The sequence below is a fragment of the Onychostruthus taczanowskii genome, unplaced genomic scaffold (assembly GCF_017590055.1).
Source record: "Onychostruthus taczanowskii isolate IOZ18803 unplaced genomic scaffold, ASM1759005v1 scaffold7, whole genome shotgun sequence".
Classification (NCBI taxonomy): Eukaryota; Metazoa; Chordata; class Aves; order Passeriformes; family Passeridae; genus Onychostruthus; species Onychostruthus taczanowskii.
The window spans coordinates 7173120-7192501 of record NW_024504786.1 but is presented as its reverse complement, the minus strand read 5'-3'; the positions used below and the strand labels follow the sequence as shown (position 1 = coordinate 7192501).

The following is a 19382-nucleotide window of genomic DNA, read 5'->3' as shown; positions in this document are numbered from 1 at the left end:
TGTTCCAAAGCCTGTGAGAGAATGCTGATGCACCTAAAAGGCCAGTGAGAAAACACATGGCTCCACCAGGAATCCCATGTCCTCACACCAGGAATGGTGGGAATGGGAATGAATCACCACTTCCAGCCCAATTCTTCACCTTGTGCAATATTATCATCACAAGGTTATGGAAAAGAGCTGCTTCATTAATAGACTGGAGTGCTTGGTGACAGAATATTTATGTGTTCATTCAAACAAAGTAATTATTTCTGCTTACCCCACCACCCAGTATCAGATTCCTGACGAGTTCAGCAGCAGGTGAACCAGTGAACTCCAGGTTAGCCATTTTAACAATGGCTGGGAAGCCACATGTGTCTTAAATAAAGGCAGCATTAGTCAAATGAAGATTAATTTTTTTTAATGAAACCTTTTGACCTTTATCAGCAGTATGTAGTTTTAAATAAATAGAAAACATAGCGGTGAAAAAAATTACAAGTCTTAAAAGTGCCAGCTTTCCCCCATTTCCTTCAAAGATTTCATGATACAGAGAGTTACATGTGCCATTTTGGTTGAATTCAAAATAATGTTACGCAAAATAAAGCCAAAGTTATATTTCCCTTCCCCACAGACCCAACCCACAAACAGGAATCCAACCATTTCAGCAAACTTCTAAAAATTAGTGCTTTAGCTCTGTTACCCCTGCTCTGCCACCTTATCAGTGGCAGAGCAGTTGGCACAAACATGGAAAAGTCTGTTTTTAAAAAGCCAACAAAAGAAAACAAGTAATCACCACTGTTAAAATTATGTTAAAAGTACATCTTGGGCTCAGGTTCATTCACCTTCAATATGCTTTAAAATCAAACCAACTGTAAACAAAAGTGCACACATATGTCTATGCTGATCAGCACTGCTTCAGCCAGGCACTTTGAGGTGGCTGTCCCTGAGCTGGCTGGAAACTCAGTTCTGCAAGTTTTCCATTGCTACAACAGAGTGGCCTCTTCAAAGGGAGCTCAATCCGTGGTTTCCTGTACTCTTACAGAGAGGTCCCTCTGATTTGAAGCAGTGGTTGCAGCCATCTCAAGGGATGTTCAGAACAGCTTTGGTAATTGCCTGAGTTGTTTGACATCAAGAATGGTGCCAACAGAGTTGATGCTGTTTGACTGGTTTAACATTTCAACAGTTGGAGTGTGCAGATTTCCACGGAAGGCCTGAGTATCTCCTTCATCTTTCCTGACAGGTTGTTCAGTGAATTCAACCTTCCCAGGTAACAATCTGGTTTTTGATTTTAAATCCTTTAGGAACTGAAGTGAGTTTTTATCTGCTTGATCTGTTCTGGGAGGAAAAATTTCATTTGTAATGTTTCTTAACACAGGGCTGTTTAATTCTGGTGGAGAAGCATTAGTAGCCAACTCTCTGCTGTGACTTTTTAGGTGAATGGGAAGTCTTCCATCCACTCTTTTGGGTAATTCAGTCTGGTGGCTGAAGCTGTCCAATGCAGGGGCACAGTTTTTGTCTGGAATGCTTTTGCTTTTGACAGTGCCAAAATTGCCATCTTGAGCCTGCAGTTCCTCTTCATCTTCACTGCTGTCACTGCCCTGTATCAGCCCATATCGCTTCATGTACTTCTTGGTTGCAAAGGACATGTTGTTGGGTGAAATTAAACTCAGACCCACCATGCTCTTGTCTGTATTTGTTTGCAAGATGTCTTGGAAGGAGAAATCTGTGGGAGGATTTTGGCCTGAGCGACTGAGAGACAGTCGGGACAGCTGATTTTCACTGAGGTATTTCAGGGCTATGGCGTTTGCTTCCATGCTCAGATCAACAACGTTGGGACACATGCTGACATTGGCAAGTAACATGGAATTTAATCCAGGCACCACGGCTTCAGGACTTATGCACGCCAAGATGCTGAAATAAAGCATCAAAAAGTTACCTTAGCATTAGAGGAAAAGCATCCATTTCACAATTCTGCTCACTGTCCTGATTTCTCCTTTCTTCTGAACAGAGCCCCATCAGGACTGAGATCTTATTATCTGCACATAATGAAAACAGCTATTCACCCCCATAGTATCCACACACTGCCAGAGCATGGAGGATATTCCCTTCTCCTTCAATACACAGCACCCTCATATGAAGAGCCACCCATCTCTAGCAGGTTACAGTGCTGGTTTTGGTTTTAAAGCAGGTTTGAACTCTTGGTCTTTTCTCACCAGTGAATGTGATGTTATGTGTGTCTGATCCTACAACTCTAAATTCTACCATTCAGCCCAAATTTTATAGCTAGAAATACAAGCCAAAAAACTGAGACCAAGAACATCTTTCCCAATGCATGGTAATTCCAGGATTTTTACAGAAACTCTGACATAGCATCTGTTTCCAGAAGCCTACAAGGTTCTAGTTTTTGAAGTATCTTCAAATGAGCAATGTTCATTTGTTCTGTTGCCTGGTGCAGCAATTTCTTGTATATATATCAGGTGTTTAAAGACTGAAAGAACAAGCTCTGGTACACCAGTAATGGTTATAAACCACTGCATTTAGTTCACACATCATATATTAGTTCATAAACCCAAGCTCTTCATATTATGAATTAAGATGCTTCTTATTTCACTGAGCACAAATTCTCAAGTTTGCCCAGGGAGAATAAACTGGCTCAGCAACAACAACCACTTATTAAGCTATGGAGCTGCACTGTTGTTTCCTTCTCTACTGAGCTGTAGACCTTTTCTCAGAATTGTTTATCAATCTTGAAAGTGGAAGAAGGAAGAACTCCACCCCACTCCCCAAGTTTGAAGAAAAAAAACCCCAAGAGTTCCAGTTTTGCCTTACGGGTTCACATGTTATTGACATTAAAAGAAAACTGACAGACTCCAGCCAGGAAGGTAGTCCAGAAATCCCAGACAATCACCCAATAAAATACAAGTGAAAATGAGAGAAAAGAGGTTAGAAACTGTATGACTGCAAACAGCTTTTGACACATGGCTGAAGAGAAGATTAATTAGGAGGTGGTTAGATTTTTTGTTTACATAACAGCTACACACTAGGATCAAGAAGACAATAAGGATGAAAGGGAAACTGTACCAGGCAGTCAGCCTATGCCTACACAGCTATGCAAGTAAATTCCTGTGCCTAAAAACCCTCCTTCAGAAGTTACTTCTCTGTTCCTTCCTGTTTCAGCAAGGCTGTTGTTTCCCTCCCCAGCACTTTCTCTGCTCAAAGCACAGCACCCACAATAACAAGCAATTAGGACAGAACCAGTTTTGATTAGGTACCAAAGCCACAATAACAATTTCACATATACTGGTAAAGAGCAAGACAAAGGTTAAGAAGAAATGACAAAATACACAGCTGCTTAATGTTCATTCTCCCAAGTGCACAGTTGCTCCAGAATACTTGGGACACAGACCAAAGAATTGCCCACAGCTTCCTTGTTATTCTAGGGAATTGCCTGCACGACCCTTTAAGAATCACCAGATGCTCTAACAGCAAGAGCTACTTGTGTTCTATTTAAATATTTTGAGTTTTTCTAGCAGAGCTCTTAAACCTATCTGAAATGCCCAAAGCATGAGCCAGTGTTTCAGTTTTGGAGGAAGTGTAGATCAAGCACCCAAATCCTAGTGGCAGTGAACTGTCTTCTCTTGACTCATTGAGCCAAATCTTCATTTTCAGTTGGATCTGCACATTACTACTCAAAACCACCAGCATTTTACCTGGCATTCTCCACTTTGTGTGTATTTTCCTTCATACTGCCAGGTGAGTCCACTGTCACTCCAAGACTCCTCAGCTGTTTGAGTGTGGCACTAATGACACTCTCTTTGTCCACCCCTCCTGTGTCAGTCTCTGAAGCCACTTCTGCTATATCACCCATATTCTGACATGTAGGACCATCATCAAGAACAAATCCTGATTTTAAAGGCAAGTGATCTTGCTCTTCTGAGGTCTTTAAGAGGTGCTTTACTTGGCCCTAGAGAAAAAGGGAACACATGGCAAAAACAATGACATACAGGGACTGTCAAATACCAAAATTCTGACTTACTCTTACACAACTCCAAATACAACTTGATGGATTAATAGCTTATTCTGACAAAGAAGGCAAATTCAGATACAGTTCAGATGCAATCACTTAAAGTCACAGCAGCGTAGTCAAACACTGGAACATGTTACACTTCAAGCTTTCTATAAGGGTCTGTTCTGAATTTAAACACATCACATACTGATATGCTTCAAGATCAAAATACTTGCCCTTTAAGGGACTTGAAGGTAAAATGCTGTATTATTTTGAAGGCCACTAATTTGGGAAGTTATCAGCTGATGTCCTTGAATTTAAAAAAAATATTATTTATTAGATAATAGAAAGTACTCTGTGTATGCATGAAAGAGAAGTACAAAATAACCACTTAAACATTTTTAAAACATTGAAGAACCACAAACTCAGAGTTTTCTGTAGAGCACAATGTGAATATGAAAACCACAAGCAGCTTTCATTCATGCCAATACCACATCATAAGTTCAGCAGGGTGCTGTTCTGACTGTTGCATTCAGTGCAGAATATAAAATGTGCATGAGTTACCAGTAAGTCCTGGTAAAGCTTCAGCTGCTCTGAGGGCTGCTGAGGCAGCAGCGAGGTGGGTGGCTCCGAGCTCTGCTCACTTGTTACCACCACCTGGCTCCTGGCTCCCTCCAATGGCTCTTTCTGTAAAGACACACTGGCACTTTCTTCCAAGGATGAACCACGAACAAGTGCCTGGGAAACGTTTCCAGTTCTGGAAGAGAACATCAAGATAGCTACATACTTCCTTGAAACAGCATAAGCATCATTATCGCTATATGTACTTTGTTCATGAACATCAGACGAGGAGAACAATTGAGTGCTGCAAACAGATCCTAAGGGGTTTTAGTTTTGCCTGCTGCTCAAGGCTTTGCTCCTTTCTGCAATCAAAAGTCTCAAAAGTCATTTGAGGACTGAGGAAATAGACCTCCAAGTGTGCAACTACAACAGCCCAGCTAGTTTTCCAAAAGATGATTTGAAAGTGGCAATGGTATCTCTGAACTAGTCAAAACTCAGTGACACTATGACTTAAACCAGATGAAAGGAAAGTTATTAGCAATTTGGAATTTATGTTCTCAGCATATCACTTACAAGCCTTTAGGAGCAAGTATCTTCTGTATGCTCTGACACATGACTTATTAAAAAAGCTGCTTTTACCAAGGTACATAATTTACCATGGGATTCCTGTGGCAGTTTAAAAACTCCTCAAAGACAGTTGCAAGTACACACATGCACACTGAGTATCACAAACTGAGAACAAGCACCTAGCTGGAGTATTTTTCAATAAGAGATGTGAAAGAGGAGCTATAAAGGCTAAACACAATGAGTTATAACACAATGCTCTGCACCCTCCTCATTGGTGTGTGCATTGCATAAGCCTTTGGAGACCAGACATATCAATACTACTATCATCCCAAGAAGATCCTCAAGCAACCCTCCTCCCCCTTTCCTGTTCCTCCTGAGGAGACAAGTGTAAGATAAGGGAATTTCAGAACTCAACTGATCAATTGCCTGTGTTGAAAGCGATAAGATTTAAACCACGTGACATACCAGATAGTCAATGTAGGTTATCAGCTACTGTTACACTAGCAATTATTCATCATTCCCAAAAATGTTCCCCTCCTCCTCCTCCAAGAAATCTGTGTGATGCTCTACGTTCTCACTATAAGATACTTTACAGCTATTTTACTGGTTTATGAATCCGAGTTGAAGAGAACCTTAAGATGGCATTGTCCTAAAATACAATGTTCATAAGATTGATCTGAACCCACAATATTTCTGGTAGCAGTAGATGTTTGCAGACAGCACTTTAATCAAGGACTATGAATAGTTAAGTTACAGCTTAATTACCATAATTTTTCCCAATATGAGTATTTTAGGAACCTAATTTAACTGGAAGGGCATTCCCCCTCCTTTGGCTTTTTATACTTAGGCAATATTAGATCACTAAAGTGCTAAATTGTTGAGCTATTCCTACGTAGAAATAGCATCCATATAGATAATTAAAAATATTTTTAAAACCACTTCCCAAATTAGTCAGATTAGTCACTGCACTATAAAGCAACTGAGCTTAAAAATAATTAAATTAACAGCAGTGAAGTCAGTATCTGCATGCACCACACACAAAGTAATCAGGCATAAAATAAAGTGAAATTCAGGGAACAGCCACAATCATAAACACCTCATCCCAAGCTCCTCAGAACTGGAAGAGTTCTAAATGCTCACAAGGAAAAGCCACTGTAGGAAAATAACTAAGTACAGCAACATCCCCTTTTCAGTCAGGATTTAAGGTAAGAAAAGGAATGTTTCCAGTACAGTGCATGCTTTTGTAAGTTAAAGGCTTTTGCCATCAGCTGCTGCTGACAGGTAGCTAAACCTGCATGACTGATAAATGCAGACTCTAAAGGCAGATGTCTTTTGGTGAGCTGTACAATTCCAAGCATAATTAAAAAATAAAGAAGGGAGAGAACACAACAGCTGAGGTCAGACTATTTATAACTCCAGAAGGAAAAAATATTACAGAAGTAATAACTTACATAAGGCAGTTCAGCACATTATGTGAGCACAGGGTGTTTCTGTTACTTACTGGGGAGTGCTCTGATTAGCTCCTTCTTCCACAAGGTGAATACTCTCTACAAAGCTGGGCATGTCAACCACCCTTAAGGACGAAGCAATACTTATATTACTTGCATCTTGTTCAGCATTAATTGAAATGTTTATATCTTCCTTAGAAATCTCTCCATCTTCTTTTTTCCCTTGTGTTATGGAGTTGCTTTGTTTTTCTGAAGCTGTATTCCAAAATAAACTAGCACCTAGGACAAAATTAGAGATTTAACTATTTAGGAAGAGTCATTACTTTCTTCTGAGACCCTTTGGATTCCTATAGCTCAAGGAATAATTTTCTCCCGTTCACATTTCTCTCACTATTTAAAAAGTGATTTACAGTTCAAATCAGCTAAAAGTTGCCAAAACATCATTCAAGTTCTATTTTCTTCCAAAGCATACTTGATGAAAAGAAATGGTTGCATTAAATAATTTTAATGCATTGACCTTGAGCCTGTTTCAAAGTTTCCTCCAGACTAAGCACAACATTTCCATGGATTTAACAGGAACCAGTATGTTAATATACAGCTGTACGGATACAGCTGCATAACTCTCCTAAACTAAAGCAAATACAATCTCCTCTTCATGCATGATTTACAAATAACATCAGTAATATATTTATTGGAACACTATATGGCATAGAAGCTATTACTTTCCAAAAGAGTGTATTAAATAAAAAAAGATGTGCAGTTACATTTCAGTAAGACAGCATTTTAAACAGAACACCTTTCTAAAGCTATTGGAAAAATAACTCTTTCAGTGATGACAATCAAAGACAAAGTAACTCCAGCCTAAACTTAAAAATAACACCTCAACAACTTAGGTGTTTTTTGGATCTAGGTGCATGTTTGCACAGCTTCAGCATTTCTGCAAAACATTTCCTTCATGCCCAAATAAAACAAAAAAAAGGTCCAGAAAAAAGCGATGCCAGTCTGTTTTAGAAGAAGGAAGCGTTACCTGTGCTCACGGCAACGCTCACGCTTCTCCTGTGCTTCGGGGGCGGTGAGGTCTGTGTTTCCATGGAAACAAGCTCCCCTGGCTTCTCCCGCACTTCCCGGGCTGCTGCCGCCTCCGAGGAACCCTCCTGGCGAGCCTGGGCTTCCAGCAAGCGTTGGATCTGTAACAGTCATCACAAAGTTACGATCTGCACAATAAAATATCAGCTGTAACAGGCAAAAGTGAATTAATTTGGTTCTGCTAAGATCTGGATTCAAACACAGGCTGCTCTGCCACAGCAGTCTGAACATCTTCCAGTTCTCAGCAGTGCACACAGCATAAATCAAAATACCAATTTTGATGCTGGCAGAGCTAGCAAAGAAGATCTTTAAGCACATTGGCAGAGGCAGCACCAAGACACCAAGACTTGGGTAAAGCCTGTTTGCACCACACTTGCTGGAAGTATTCCTTCCCTTTCATTCACATACAAAGCCTATTAACCGACTTACCAGCCAAGCATTTATATGCCAACTGTCCCTACACCAACTTCGTGTTAATTACAAAGCTAAGCAATTAAATGATAAAATTAAGGTTGCCAGGCAATCTTCTCTCCAGGATTTTCATCCACCCTGTCCACTGATTAGCTTGCAGCTCCAGGGAGAAATACAGTAACAGTGAAGGCTGCAGTAAGGAGGGGTTTCCCTCATGCACAACCCACGCTTTGGGAGCTTGACTTCACATACAGCAACTATACCAAAAACAAATTCCAGCTGTCATTTTCTAGTTCAAGTACTGCAAACTTTTCTGTTTGTATTGTTCAGCAGCAAAATTTAAAACTCTGGCTCTTCAGCCCCAAATCATACCCTGCAAAAATACTGGGCCAGAAGGTTGATCAAGGGATTGGTATTTTGAAGAAACTCGACCTGCTGAGGCAACAGAGCACAGAAAGATCCCCAAAGTTTTCTAGCACAGAAAAGACCTGATGAACCAGGAATTGATACAGACAACTTAAGTTTTCAAAGCAACAGCTCAGGGAACTGCAGGCTTGAAGGTGGAAAAAGCAACATACGAGAACATTCTGTGCTTCATTATTTACAATAATTCCAAAGCCTATAGCCTATGCAATATATATATATATATATATTACATGGAGAAGCATGTAAGTAGAAAAGCATTTATACAGAAAGTCTATCAGTTTGCATTACAGTCTACTAAAAATAAACCTTCACATTATGGAAATATCACCAAAATAAATGCAAAATTTAATTAGCTCTAAGTCAAATAATTTTTAAAGGGACAACAATTGGTAGAGCGAATGCAGTCCCCTCTCCATGCCCAGACTGCAGCTGGTATGACAGGCTCTCTTGTTCCAACATGGATAGACAACAGTTAATTTAATTCCTTTAGCAGGGGAACTATCAAAGCATAATCACTGAGAGGGCAGAGGAGAAAGCTGACATTTCCACAAACCTGAGCTTGCAGTAATTTGAGTTGTCTGTCCTGCTCGGTAAGGAGCTGGTATGCATCCGGAGATAATCCCATCATGCCATTATCTGATGCTGCTGCAGGAGCAGGCGTGTGCAGGCACGGGGAGTGGGCTGCACAGCACTGCACGCTCGAGGGGCTCGCACTCGATGCCATCCTCATTCCAGGTGATAAGCCACTGTCAAGAGAACAGCTCCCTGTTTTCCCAGGATATCTCACATTCATAGGGCTGCTCGTGGCATATCCAGGGTTGCAGCAAACGTTTGGGCAAATGATATTTTGATGGAACACTGCACAAGGATTTTGCTGAGCCATCTCCGATTGGATTTCCGCTCTGTGTTTGGGGCTCATTTTCCCAGCTCCTTGCCATGGGTTTATGGGATTGTACTGGAGAGAAGCAGGACACTGACAGCTGCATGCTGGACAGGAAGGTGGCACTTGAACTGGCACCTGCAGATCTGGTGGTTGTCTGCAGCTCTGTGGTGACAAAGCAGAGCTGTGGAGGACTGGCTGGGTAACAGCAGGAAGCTGCTTGGAAGCAGATACTGATGTTCTCCTAAGCAGAGGCTCTCCCTGAGGCGGGACACCCTCAGGATTCAATACAAGTTTTTCCAATGGCTTTCTGGGGTGGTGCACAGATGCATCTGGGGAAGGCCCACTACAAGGGGTTGAAGGAGAGGATGATCCTGAACTTTTTCTTGATTGAGGGGAAGCCTTCTTGCACTGCACCTGCTGCTGTAGCAGAGCTTGATTTCCTCTATGAGGCACTGAAGCTGGAATTTTCTGGTTTATAGGATTTGGTAATCGTCTCAAAGTGGGGTCTCCCATATTAGCAGGAAAGTTCTGCCTGTCTTCAGAGTGCTGGCTGGGGTGACATGTAGATCTCATGCAACACTTCTTTTTAATAGGCTGATTTGGCACTGTGGGCAGACTTTTAGCACCTGAAGTTCCCACAGGCTTAGATGATTGTCCTGATTCTATGAAACTACCATCCAAAATAAGTGATAGCTCCGGCACTGAAGGAAAAATTCTGGTAACCTGAAGGGACAATTACACACATGTATGATATTTTTAAAATATTGTCTGCTCTTTGAATGCAGAATTTCCTCAAAGAAAATGTTTTTATTTAAAATCAATATATGATGATCATCAGCTTCCAAACCAACCACATGTTAAACATATTTCTAAAAGACTGGAGAATCCAGAAAAAGCAGCAAGATCTCTAGGATCATTTGTAAGGGAAAGTTGTTTTCATATAGTGTAACAGCCATGTCTGCCAAATTAATGCTCCATGTCATTTGGGACTACATCTCAGATTATGGATATTTCCCTTCTAGAGGTGGACTCTGTGTCCCCTCTTACCATTCTTAGATCCAGGAGACAGCTGCAACAGAACACATTTTATACACAATTACCACATCCTTCTACACCTATACTGTACAAGGGCTGGTATTTATTGTATTTGCACATATTTCAGTGAAAAAAGAACAGAGCAGATCTTTTAGGTAGTGAAATAAAAAGAACACAAGAGCCAGCTGTCTCTGTCTCGGACATTACAGCTCTTCCACTCAAGAACAGTGAGATTCCTGAAACAGAAACTACTCTCTCTGTTTCCAAATCACAGCATGTACAGGAATTTAAAGTGTCTACAATCCTGGAAAAATGGCAGATTAACTACAGGAGTGGGACTCATGGTTAATTTCTTCAATTCTGTTTTCCCTTGCTAGGACTTAGAGAGAGAAGCTTTACACTGTTTAGTTCCCGTACAATGAGTTTTGCTGCTCTAAGTGTCACATCCAAGATACCCAGAGCAACTATTTATTTAGTTACCTGTTGACTCACTGGGTGAGGACTTGGAATTGGTCTGGGGGATAAATCCTCATCTTCCACACCAGAGTCGTGATCACTTGCTGACAACTTGCTGGGTGAAGAGCCTTGGGGAGGACTGAAACCAAAATAAATCAAAGTAAAAATGTTTGCTTGTCAGATTTGGCAGCAGTAACATGAAACCTCACGTTTTTCAATGTGCCATCTACAGTGAATCATTTTTCTAAGAAGCAGCTGCCATCCATCTGCTCCCTGGTTAGCTGGGCAGTTAACCCAGCAAACAGTTCTAAGATGAAACAATGAAAATAGAAAAGCAGCTTTTGGGTAAGAAGATACAAACCCTCCCTCCTCACAGCATCACACAAACACACCTTTTAATTGGCATTCTAACAGCAAAGCACTGATATATAGTAAAAAGATAGGAGGTGCTGCAGTAAAGATTGTAACATTGTTTGAAGGAAAATAAAGGCCATCTTCTAGTCATAGATAAAAATTTGATGGATAAGCCAGGTTCTTAAAAATCACTAAGTTTCAACCTATCCAGGTCTTGGAGCTATGAAAAGTGGGAAGAAAAAAGGAATTTTTTTGACTTAAGTAGATTTCAATTAGAGATTTGCTTCAAAGGACAGAGCTCACTTAAAGCCTAATACAGTGAACTAAGCCTCATCAGTGAGGAAGCCTTTTTAGAAACAACCACTGTATCAATTATAGCCACCAGTACCAAGCAGGTTTTTTGGAATACAGACAGCTTGACCATCTTACTTGAAAAATATTAACTGTAGTAATAAATAAAAGCACATACACAGATTTTAATGAAAGAGAATGTATGCACAGCTCAACTGACACATAGCACAGAACAGATTAAAACCCTCATCCAATAAATATTTCATTTTTGCACATAAACAGCATCTCAGAGATTACCTTTTGATAGGAAGTTTCTTGCAAATTCTGCCGAAGAACTCAGTTTCTGCATTTTGATTTTCTCCACTCAACTCAAACTGGATAGGGCTCTTGTCTGATGGTTCAACATTCTGGAATGAAATGTTCCATATTTGTGAAGCACGAAACCTTCAAACTTTCAGTCGCTGAGGTACTACTCCCAAAGAAAGAGCTTTAAGGACATTTATGTGATTATTTGCTGCTTGTCCCCTACTTTCAAATTTTTCAGCACTACAAGGAAGCAGGCAACTTCCCTTCCTGTTTAACACTGCTCCCCTGCTACTCTGTAAAGTAGTTGGGCTAATTATAGTCATGAGCAGATGCTTCCTCACTGTAACTGCTCAGATACTCCTCCAGGGCTGCCACCACTACAGGAAACAGCAAACGTTCCTGTACTGTTTCACACACCACAGCTGGGCAACTCCTGGAAACAACAGAAGCAAGCTTCTGTGGAGAGATCTGTCATCTTCAGAAAGCTGAGCTGTCCCTGGGCTAAGGGAGAAGGCAGCCCTGACAAGGAAATTCAGTTGGGAAGAGAATTGAGTACACAGCATAGCACACACATTACACTGACTGCTTCTCTGAGAGAGCACAGCAGCACTTATTGAGCAAATTAACAGCTCAACTTCAGGTTCTGCACAAGCTAGGAAAACACATAAGGAACTCAGATTTCCTAGAATTTCAAACCCTACTAGCCATCCCAGACATCTCAAATTATTTCAGAGAGTTACTTTGCATAAAGTTTTCCATTAATAAAACTGATGAAATTAGTAACCTCTGAATTCCCTTTTGCATTCAACTTCAAGCAAAGCACAACACTCAGCTTTGCTCTCCAGCAATCATCACCCAGAGCAGCTGTTAGATGTGGCCAAGGTGAACAGAGCACGCCAGAGTAACAAATGCTGCAGGAAGTCTGAGTCTCTGCTCACAAGGCCAGAAGGTCACTAGCAGGAAGGAACACTAACGAAGAACAACACAGCACAGTATACTTAAAAGACAGATGCTTAATGCAATTAGGAAAGTGAGCAGTGCTGACTTTGGAAGTAATTTCTCAATTTGAGGGACAAACTGAATTTACAGTAGTCCCTACGAAAAAGCAGCTTTATAGAGCTACTTCATTTTCAAACACTGCAGATCCATTTGGGTCACATCATAATGACTCTTTTAAGGCAAATTTTCTAGTACCATGATGCAGCAGGAAAGCAAGACACTTACTTTGAAGAGATGAACTGTTTCACGGCAAGTTAGGATCTGAAACCCCAGCTCAGTCTGCCCACTGCAAGGAACACACTCATAAAACTCTGGTTCCTTGTGTGTCAATGAATAAAGCACAATAAGAAAACTCCCAGATTCTGAAAAAACCCTAAAACAGAAGAAAAGCACATCTTTAAGTAACTTAAACGTGAAGAAGGCACTTAGATTTTCAATACAGTGAGCAAATTTCCCACACAGTTTAGCAAACTGGTGAATCAGAGCATTTTGAATGGTGCTTAGCTATAGATAGTTAGCAGATGGATTTATGACTGTCGACACATGCAAGAATCAAAGAAAAGTAGAGAAATGGAAATAATCCATGCCCTTTGTATTTCAAACCTTTACGATCACTTAGTACTTTAAATGAATTCCTGGAAGAGTTCAAACATAACAGAGAAGAAAACATCTGTAAGAATTACATTGTGTTTTATTTTCTTTTTAGTGCTCAGTTGAAAGTGCTTTATAAAGACACTCACTGACTCAGCTATCCCTAAACATTCAGAAAACATTCATTAGCAAAAAGATATTTTTTTAGGAAAATTATATTGAAGGTTTTTTTTTTCTATAAGTTGAGAATAGCGAGTAACAGCAATCAGCATTTAACACGAGTTCAAGGATAATGACAACAATGTGTGTTTCCAGTAAAAGGTAGTACTACTTTCAGAACAGTTTTTCTTTTTATAGCACTTGTAACATGCTTGTTTATGGGTTTTTTTATTTGTTTGCTTTTGCATTAAATAATATGCGAAATAGAAAAAGTAGTAGAAACAGAATGCTTGAAAAACACATTCATGCAACTTCAAAGTTTACTTACAACTTAAAGAGTTAAAAATGTATGATGCACAGATTAAGCAGCTAGCCTGCAGAGGTTAATGATGTTTGCATGGTTCATCAAATCTCCCTAATCCACTTCCATGATGGCATCAGTGAAAGTTAATGAGAGTCAAGCATCCAACTTGCCTATCTAATAATCTAATTGGTCTCTTATCTGTGTTTGGACATATTTCAGTTGTTAAGGGAAAGAAGTCTATTTTGTAATTGCAGACACATCCGTTCAGCAAATGTGATATATTTCATAATTTAAAAATAAGTATGGTCAATCAGAAGTGCTTATGCATACAGCATATTTTAGAGTCTCATCTACCTGAGGTGCAGTTTCAAAACACCTGAATTCTCTCCCAGCTCCATACAAATAGAACTCAGCAAATGTTAAAAGTGAAAATATCTAGACTATGAGGAATGATTATCCTCCAACATTACAATGAAAAAATACCCCAGAATGCAAACACTCTTAAAAATCCTGAACATTTAACAGGAAGTCATAACAGAAGAGGCTGCAAATCAATATGCTGCAATATGTTGGTCAGGCACAACCAGGAAAAAAACCTATCTCAAAGAAAATGTCCCTAAGAAAAGCTCAAAACCAAAATCCTACCACTGTTTAAACTACTATTTCCTCTTGTGGCTTCTTATTTAAACTAAAATGCAGTGACCTTAAGGATATTAATATTCACCCTCTTCTAACTAAGGTATCAGCTCAGCTTAGCTTTCCAACATCTCAGTCACAGAAAATTTTTGAGCAGAAGCCAAAACCAAAAAGAACATTTAAACTAGACTGCTTTACCTCTATACAACATATAAATCACAGAATTTCCTCAAATATCTTTGATCAGAGCCCATGCTGTCATGCATTTCTGTGGAATACTTTTCTGGCAACCAACAGCTTCTATGTTTTACCTATGAAAGTGACTTGCCTTTCTTGAATTGAAGAACTGAACAAATATCTCAAGCAACAGGCCCAGACTTGAGGACTATAGATATGAGTAACTCCACTCAGCCAACTAGAAATAAGAAAAAAATCCAATTAAAAGACAGCTCTGTTACCAAATTTTTGGTATACAATTCCTCAGACAAGTCTCAGATCAGCGTGTGTATTAATCTGGACAAACACTTACACTCCAACTAACGGCAGAGCATAAGCCTTGGGATCAGACTCGAGCAGTAAAAGCAATTTCCGTGTTTGGTCCATAGTAAGGTAGCTGAAAGAAAGCAAAATTTGGGTTTTTCAGTATTTTGGAAGGCAGTTTTTCAGAAAAAAAATCCTGAAGAGATAAGTACAAGTTTAGAAAATACTGTAAGGAAAGAAATTTAGGGAAAAAAAATTAGAGGTCAAAACTGCTCTCACTCCACACTTAACAGCAACTCCCCAGCTTTTCAGCAATTCCCTGTGCATCAAAGAGTTATCAAGGATAAAAATTACATAGTACTATTTGTAGTGTTTTAGTGAATACTAGAATTAGTGTTCATAACAAATCCCCAAGTACGAGTCATGTTAAATGTGAAAAGTAACTTTCAGAGAGGCATTCATAAAGCCCCTGTCCAAATAAAATGATATTCAGTTGCTTCACACTATTTCTCTGATCTATCCTTAGTTCACCCTATCAAATTAGTTACCAGGCAGAATGATGACTTCCCAATACCATCTCAGAAGCACAATTAACAAAAAACAAGCTTTGGTTTGCATTAATCTGCTTTTCATTGCAGGGCAAGCACTGATGTTGTTTAAAAAGCTGGAAGCTGTTTATATTTATTATGTTAATAGAGGTGTGTTCTACTGCCCCAGTAGGAAGATCCTTTCACTGAAGCCAAAAGCAAGAACTCCTACTCAAATGTTTTTGCTCCACCCCATTTCCTGTTGCTTTTTCATAACCTTTAATACATTCCCAAGGCCAGAAGATGTGCCATTTTTATGACAGTTATTTTACTAAAAAGCAAAGTACAGTTGAGATTTCTCCTTCCCACTCCTTTAGGAAAGGCAAGAAACTGACAGGCAACATTGACAGCTTTAGCACCACCCTTTACTCACCCACATTTGTAAGTTCCTTGAACTTGTGCAATATTCATAGGACTGGTCAAATTTCTTGCTAGGGCTGTTGGAATAATTGGGACAGACTTCACAGGGGTGTATTCCAAAATATTGGCCACAGTCAGAGAAGCCCAGCAAAAATTAAAATGTAGATTATCTAGGTTTTCTGTGAAAACAATGTGAGCTCTAACAGTCAGCAGTTTAGAAAGATCCAGAGATTCTTTACTGCACAGACTCTGCTGCAGACCCTAGAAGTAAGAAAAAGAGTTAAATACACTAAATTATTTTGTATTATTCAGGATGTATTACACTAGGAATTCAAATAATTCATCACAGCTACTACTGCAGTAGGTAATATATACAAAAAGCCATTAACCCAGGTCTCCAAAGCTCACTGCTCTAGTGAACATAATTAATAATGCAGAATACACTTGAAAATTAGCTAAGCACACCTTAACATTGTTTTATGATGTATTAGAAAACCTGGGGTTACCTAATTACATAAAAATTCATATAAGAGCAGACAACTAAAAGGCTCAAGCTGATTTGTCAAAGTTTTCTTACTTGCATTCAAGAAATATGTAATTTAACATCTGCATGCATAATCACGAGAAAGTTGAGATGTGAAGCAGGCTTAATTTGTATTATAAAATACACACTACAACAACTACAGGGAAAAGTCTACAGGAAGGGAAAGTGTATTTAATAGATTACAGCAGAGCACACATTTCAGCTATGGCTGCTAACCTGCATAGGACTTTACACGTTTTGGGCGGGTCACTTGCCTAGCAACACTTCAGCAACAACTGCCCAAATACTGCAACTGATTAATGACAGTTTTGAGGAAAAAAAAAAAACCACCCACAAAAAAAAGCTATTTTCTCTTGTTTAAGTAAGTTTGCTGCAATTGCTTTTGTTTTGGTGGTTAGACCAGCTGAAAAACTTTGGTCAGTCAGCAAGATTGTCATCCAAGATTAAAGACTCTGTGATCCTTAAACACCTGCAAGGACTAACTGATTTTACCAGTTTCCAATACACTTTTCAATGACTCAAACAACAATTAACTACATAGTCTTGGTTCAGCCATAACCTTGCTGTGCTAGAAATCAAATTCTGTGCATAGTCCAGTGTCCTGCCTGGCAGACAGTTCACAATTTATGAGACCCAAAAGTTGCTAAGAGCTGCCTACCTTGAAAGCCAAGCTGATATCTTCAACGCTGTGCACTATTATATTATCTGAACAAGGTCCCCAGGCACTAACTGCACATGGAATCAAAAAGTCTCCAGGAAGGGATGCAGTTGGAATTTTGCCCGATCCACCAGCAACTTCTCGACCAGGATCAAAGCGATCTACTGTTAGTGTTACGCCTTCCCCATCTTCAAAACAAATAAATGAAGTTAGAGTCCAAGAGCAGCAACTCAGGCTCCTTAACAACAGCTTACTCTACCAACCAATATACTGCCTGTCTACCTCATGTTTAGAATTACCTTCATCTACTGCCAGGGTGCCAAGCAAAAAACAGGAAAATGATTTCTTTTCGTTCTGCTTAGCATGGCGATAGGCAAGCCGCAAGGTTTTCTCCACCAGATGTATTCTGGGGTTTCTAAAAAGAGACAATAAGCAAGTTTAACTCACAAATTCTTTTTAATGCTTTTTTCAAAAAAAAAAAAAAAATCACTTATCCATATGAGAAGAAAACAAAGAAATTTTAAGTTACTTTAAACTGATGCACCTTCAGGCCATTGGACTGTGTTACACAAAGGAAAGGAAACTGAAATCTTTCCAGTGAAAACCCCTATAAGCTTATAACAAACACACTGCTTCCTTTTCCTCTGGGCCTTGTCATAGAACAGATTTAAAAGACAAAACGAGGCTTTGCATCACACAATCCATAATTTATTTTAACCTTTAGCTTGCCCAGAAAGGGTATCAATACCTGTAATAGGTGATGTGTGCACCAACGACATCGCCCATGGGGACTGGGTCCCAAAGTGCACACTTGGACAGAGGGAAACTGAAAGGGACCATCCTCCTGGGAACAAATCTGGGAAGATCACAGAGATTAAAAAAAATGGATTAAGGTACATCGTTATCTTACAATGCTTAAAAGAAGGAACAAAGCACGACACAGTAAGAAAATCAAGAAATAGGATACATAAACTGTTGGTACTTTTTTTGCTTCAAGTCCAGGCCAACAAAGCAGAAACTTTGTCCTACAAAGTTGTCAGAGTTACAAAGTCAACACAAAACCTTTATTGTCCACCTGACAGTTTCTTTGTGCAACCTTGGAATATGTGTAGGCCAAAATACAAGCCTGCAGATAAAGCTTAAGGAAAAACTACTTGGATACAGCCTAGGGAGAAAAAAAAGTTATTGCTAATTAGAAACTCCCATAGCACAAAAAACCTGATTTATCAAATTTAACACTAGATCAGCTTCCCAAAGCCCTGTTTCAGTCTTTGTATCTCAAGTGAGCATTCAAACCACTTAAACTTTGAAGACTTCTGAAATAAAGCCTTGGCTTAACTCAAATAATATAGTGCAAAACTTACAGTCGGACTTCAAAGAGCCCTGAAGAAATCAGTGCGTAATCACATTAACTTACTTACACTACCAGGATTAGATGTTTTTGAGGTGCCTAAATAAAGCAACATACAAAACAACCAACAGCCCATATAATTTGCCAAATCCCTCAATACCTTTTAACAAATAAGCAAGAAATCTCTTTGTACTTATCTCAAGCATGAAACTTTGCCAAGCAAAGGTGCTTCCTCTCCATTTCAACTTGCCAGGAAAGAACTTTACTTTTAAGACAGTCCTCCAAGGAACTCAGCCACCTCTGATGCTTCCAGCGGCAGTTCATTAACCCCCCTTAAAACCCAAATGCCCAAACAAGCCTCAAACTTAGACTTGTAGAAGAGGACATTTTTTTTAAGCACCACTGTTCCAGCCTGACAAGCACGAAGCAGAAGCCCACCCCCCTCCTCCCACAGCTCTCTATACCCCGAGCCGCACTCGCAGAGGGGCGGCGGGGCTGGGGCGGTTCGGACCCTCCCGGGTACCTCAGATCCGGGCCGGGCCGAGCGGGCTCCGGGCAGGGCCGCAACGCTGCCCGCTCTTCTTCTCCGTCTCCCCAGCGCGGGGAGCGCCCGCTCCAACCCCCAGCTCGGCCGGGCAGCGGCTGTGAGAGAGGTGCGGCACCGGTGGCGGCTCCGGAGGGTAGGGGCGGTGAGGGAGGAGCGGCACCGGCGGCGGCGACTCCAGTTCCAAGCCCGGCTCCGCCGCTCCCGCCGCGTCCCGCCCGCCCCGGCGCCTTCTGCGGCCCCGGCCGGCCCTCTGCCCACGTCGGCCAATCAGAGAGCAGATCCCGCCCCCTCCGCCCGTTCCGGCCCAATCGGCGCGCGGCGGGGAACGGCTGGCTCGACCAATCAGAGCGCGCCCCGGGG

The 19382-nt window shown here is 40.5% G+C and overlaps 1 protein-coding gene across 1 annotated transcript; it reads right to left on the bottom strand.

Annotated features, from left to right (window-relative positions):
- Positions 1 to 389: 389 nt before the first annotated feature.
- Positions 390 to 19223, bottom strand: STIL (STIL centriolar assembly protein). Its single transcript, XM_041421567.1, has 16 exons — positions 18999 to 19223; positions 17873 to 17980; positions 17424 to 17539; positions 17125 to 17312; positions 15936 to 16183; positions 15025 to 15108; positions 14824 to 14910; positions 13031 to 13178; positions 11798 to 11907; positions 10880 to 10994; positions 9035 to 10087; positions 7586 to 7745; positions 6612 to 6837; positions 4547 to 4739; positions 3687 to 3940; positions 390 to 1887 (listed from the first exon to the last, which is right to left on the bottom strand). Exons 2-16 carry the CDS (start codon positions 17962 to 17964, stop codon positions 1068 to 1070), a joined length of 3894 nt encoding a protein of 1297 aa, XP_041277501.1. The 5' UTR covers positions 17965 to 17980; positions 18999 to 19223; the 3' UTR covers positions 390 to 1067.
- Between the last annotated feature and the right edge of the window lie 159 nt (positions 19224 to 19382).

Coding starts and splice junctions, on each gene's coding strand:
- STIL (XM_041421567.1), bottom strand. CDS start 17,964: ATGGTCCCTTTCAGTTTCCCTCTGTCCAAGTGTGCACTTTGGGACCCA. Junction 10,088..10,879: donor CTCACCCAGTGAGTCAACAG/GTAACTAAATAA, acceptor TTGTCCCTTCAG/GTTACCAGAATTTTTCCTTC. Junction 6,838..7,585: donor GAGCGTTGCCGTGAGCACAG/GTAACGCTTCCT, acceptor ATTTTGTCCTAG/GTGCTAGTTTATTTTGGAAT.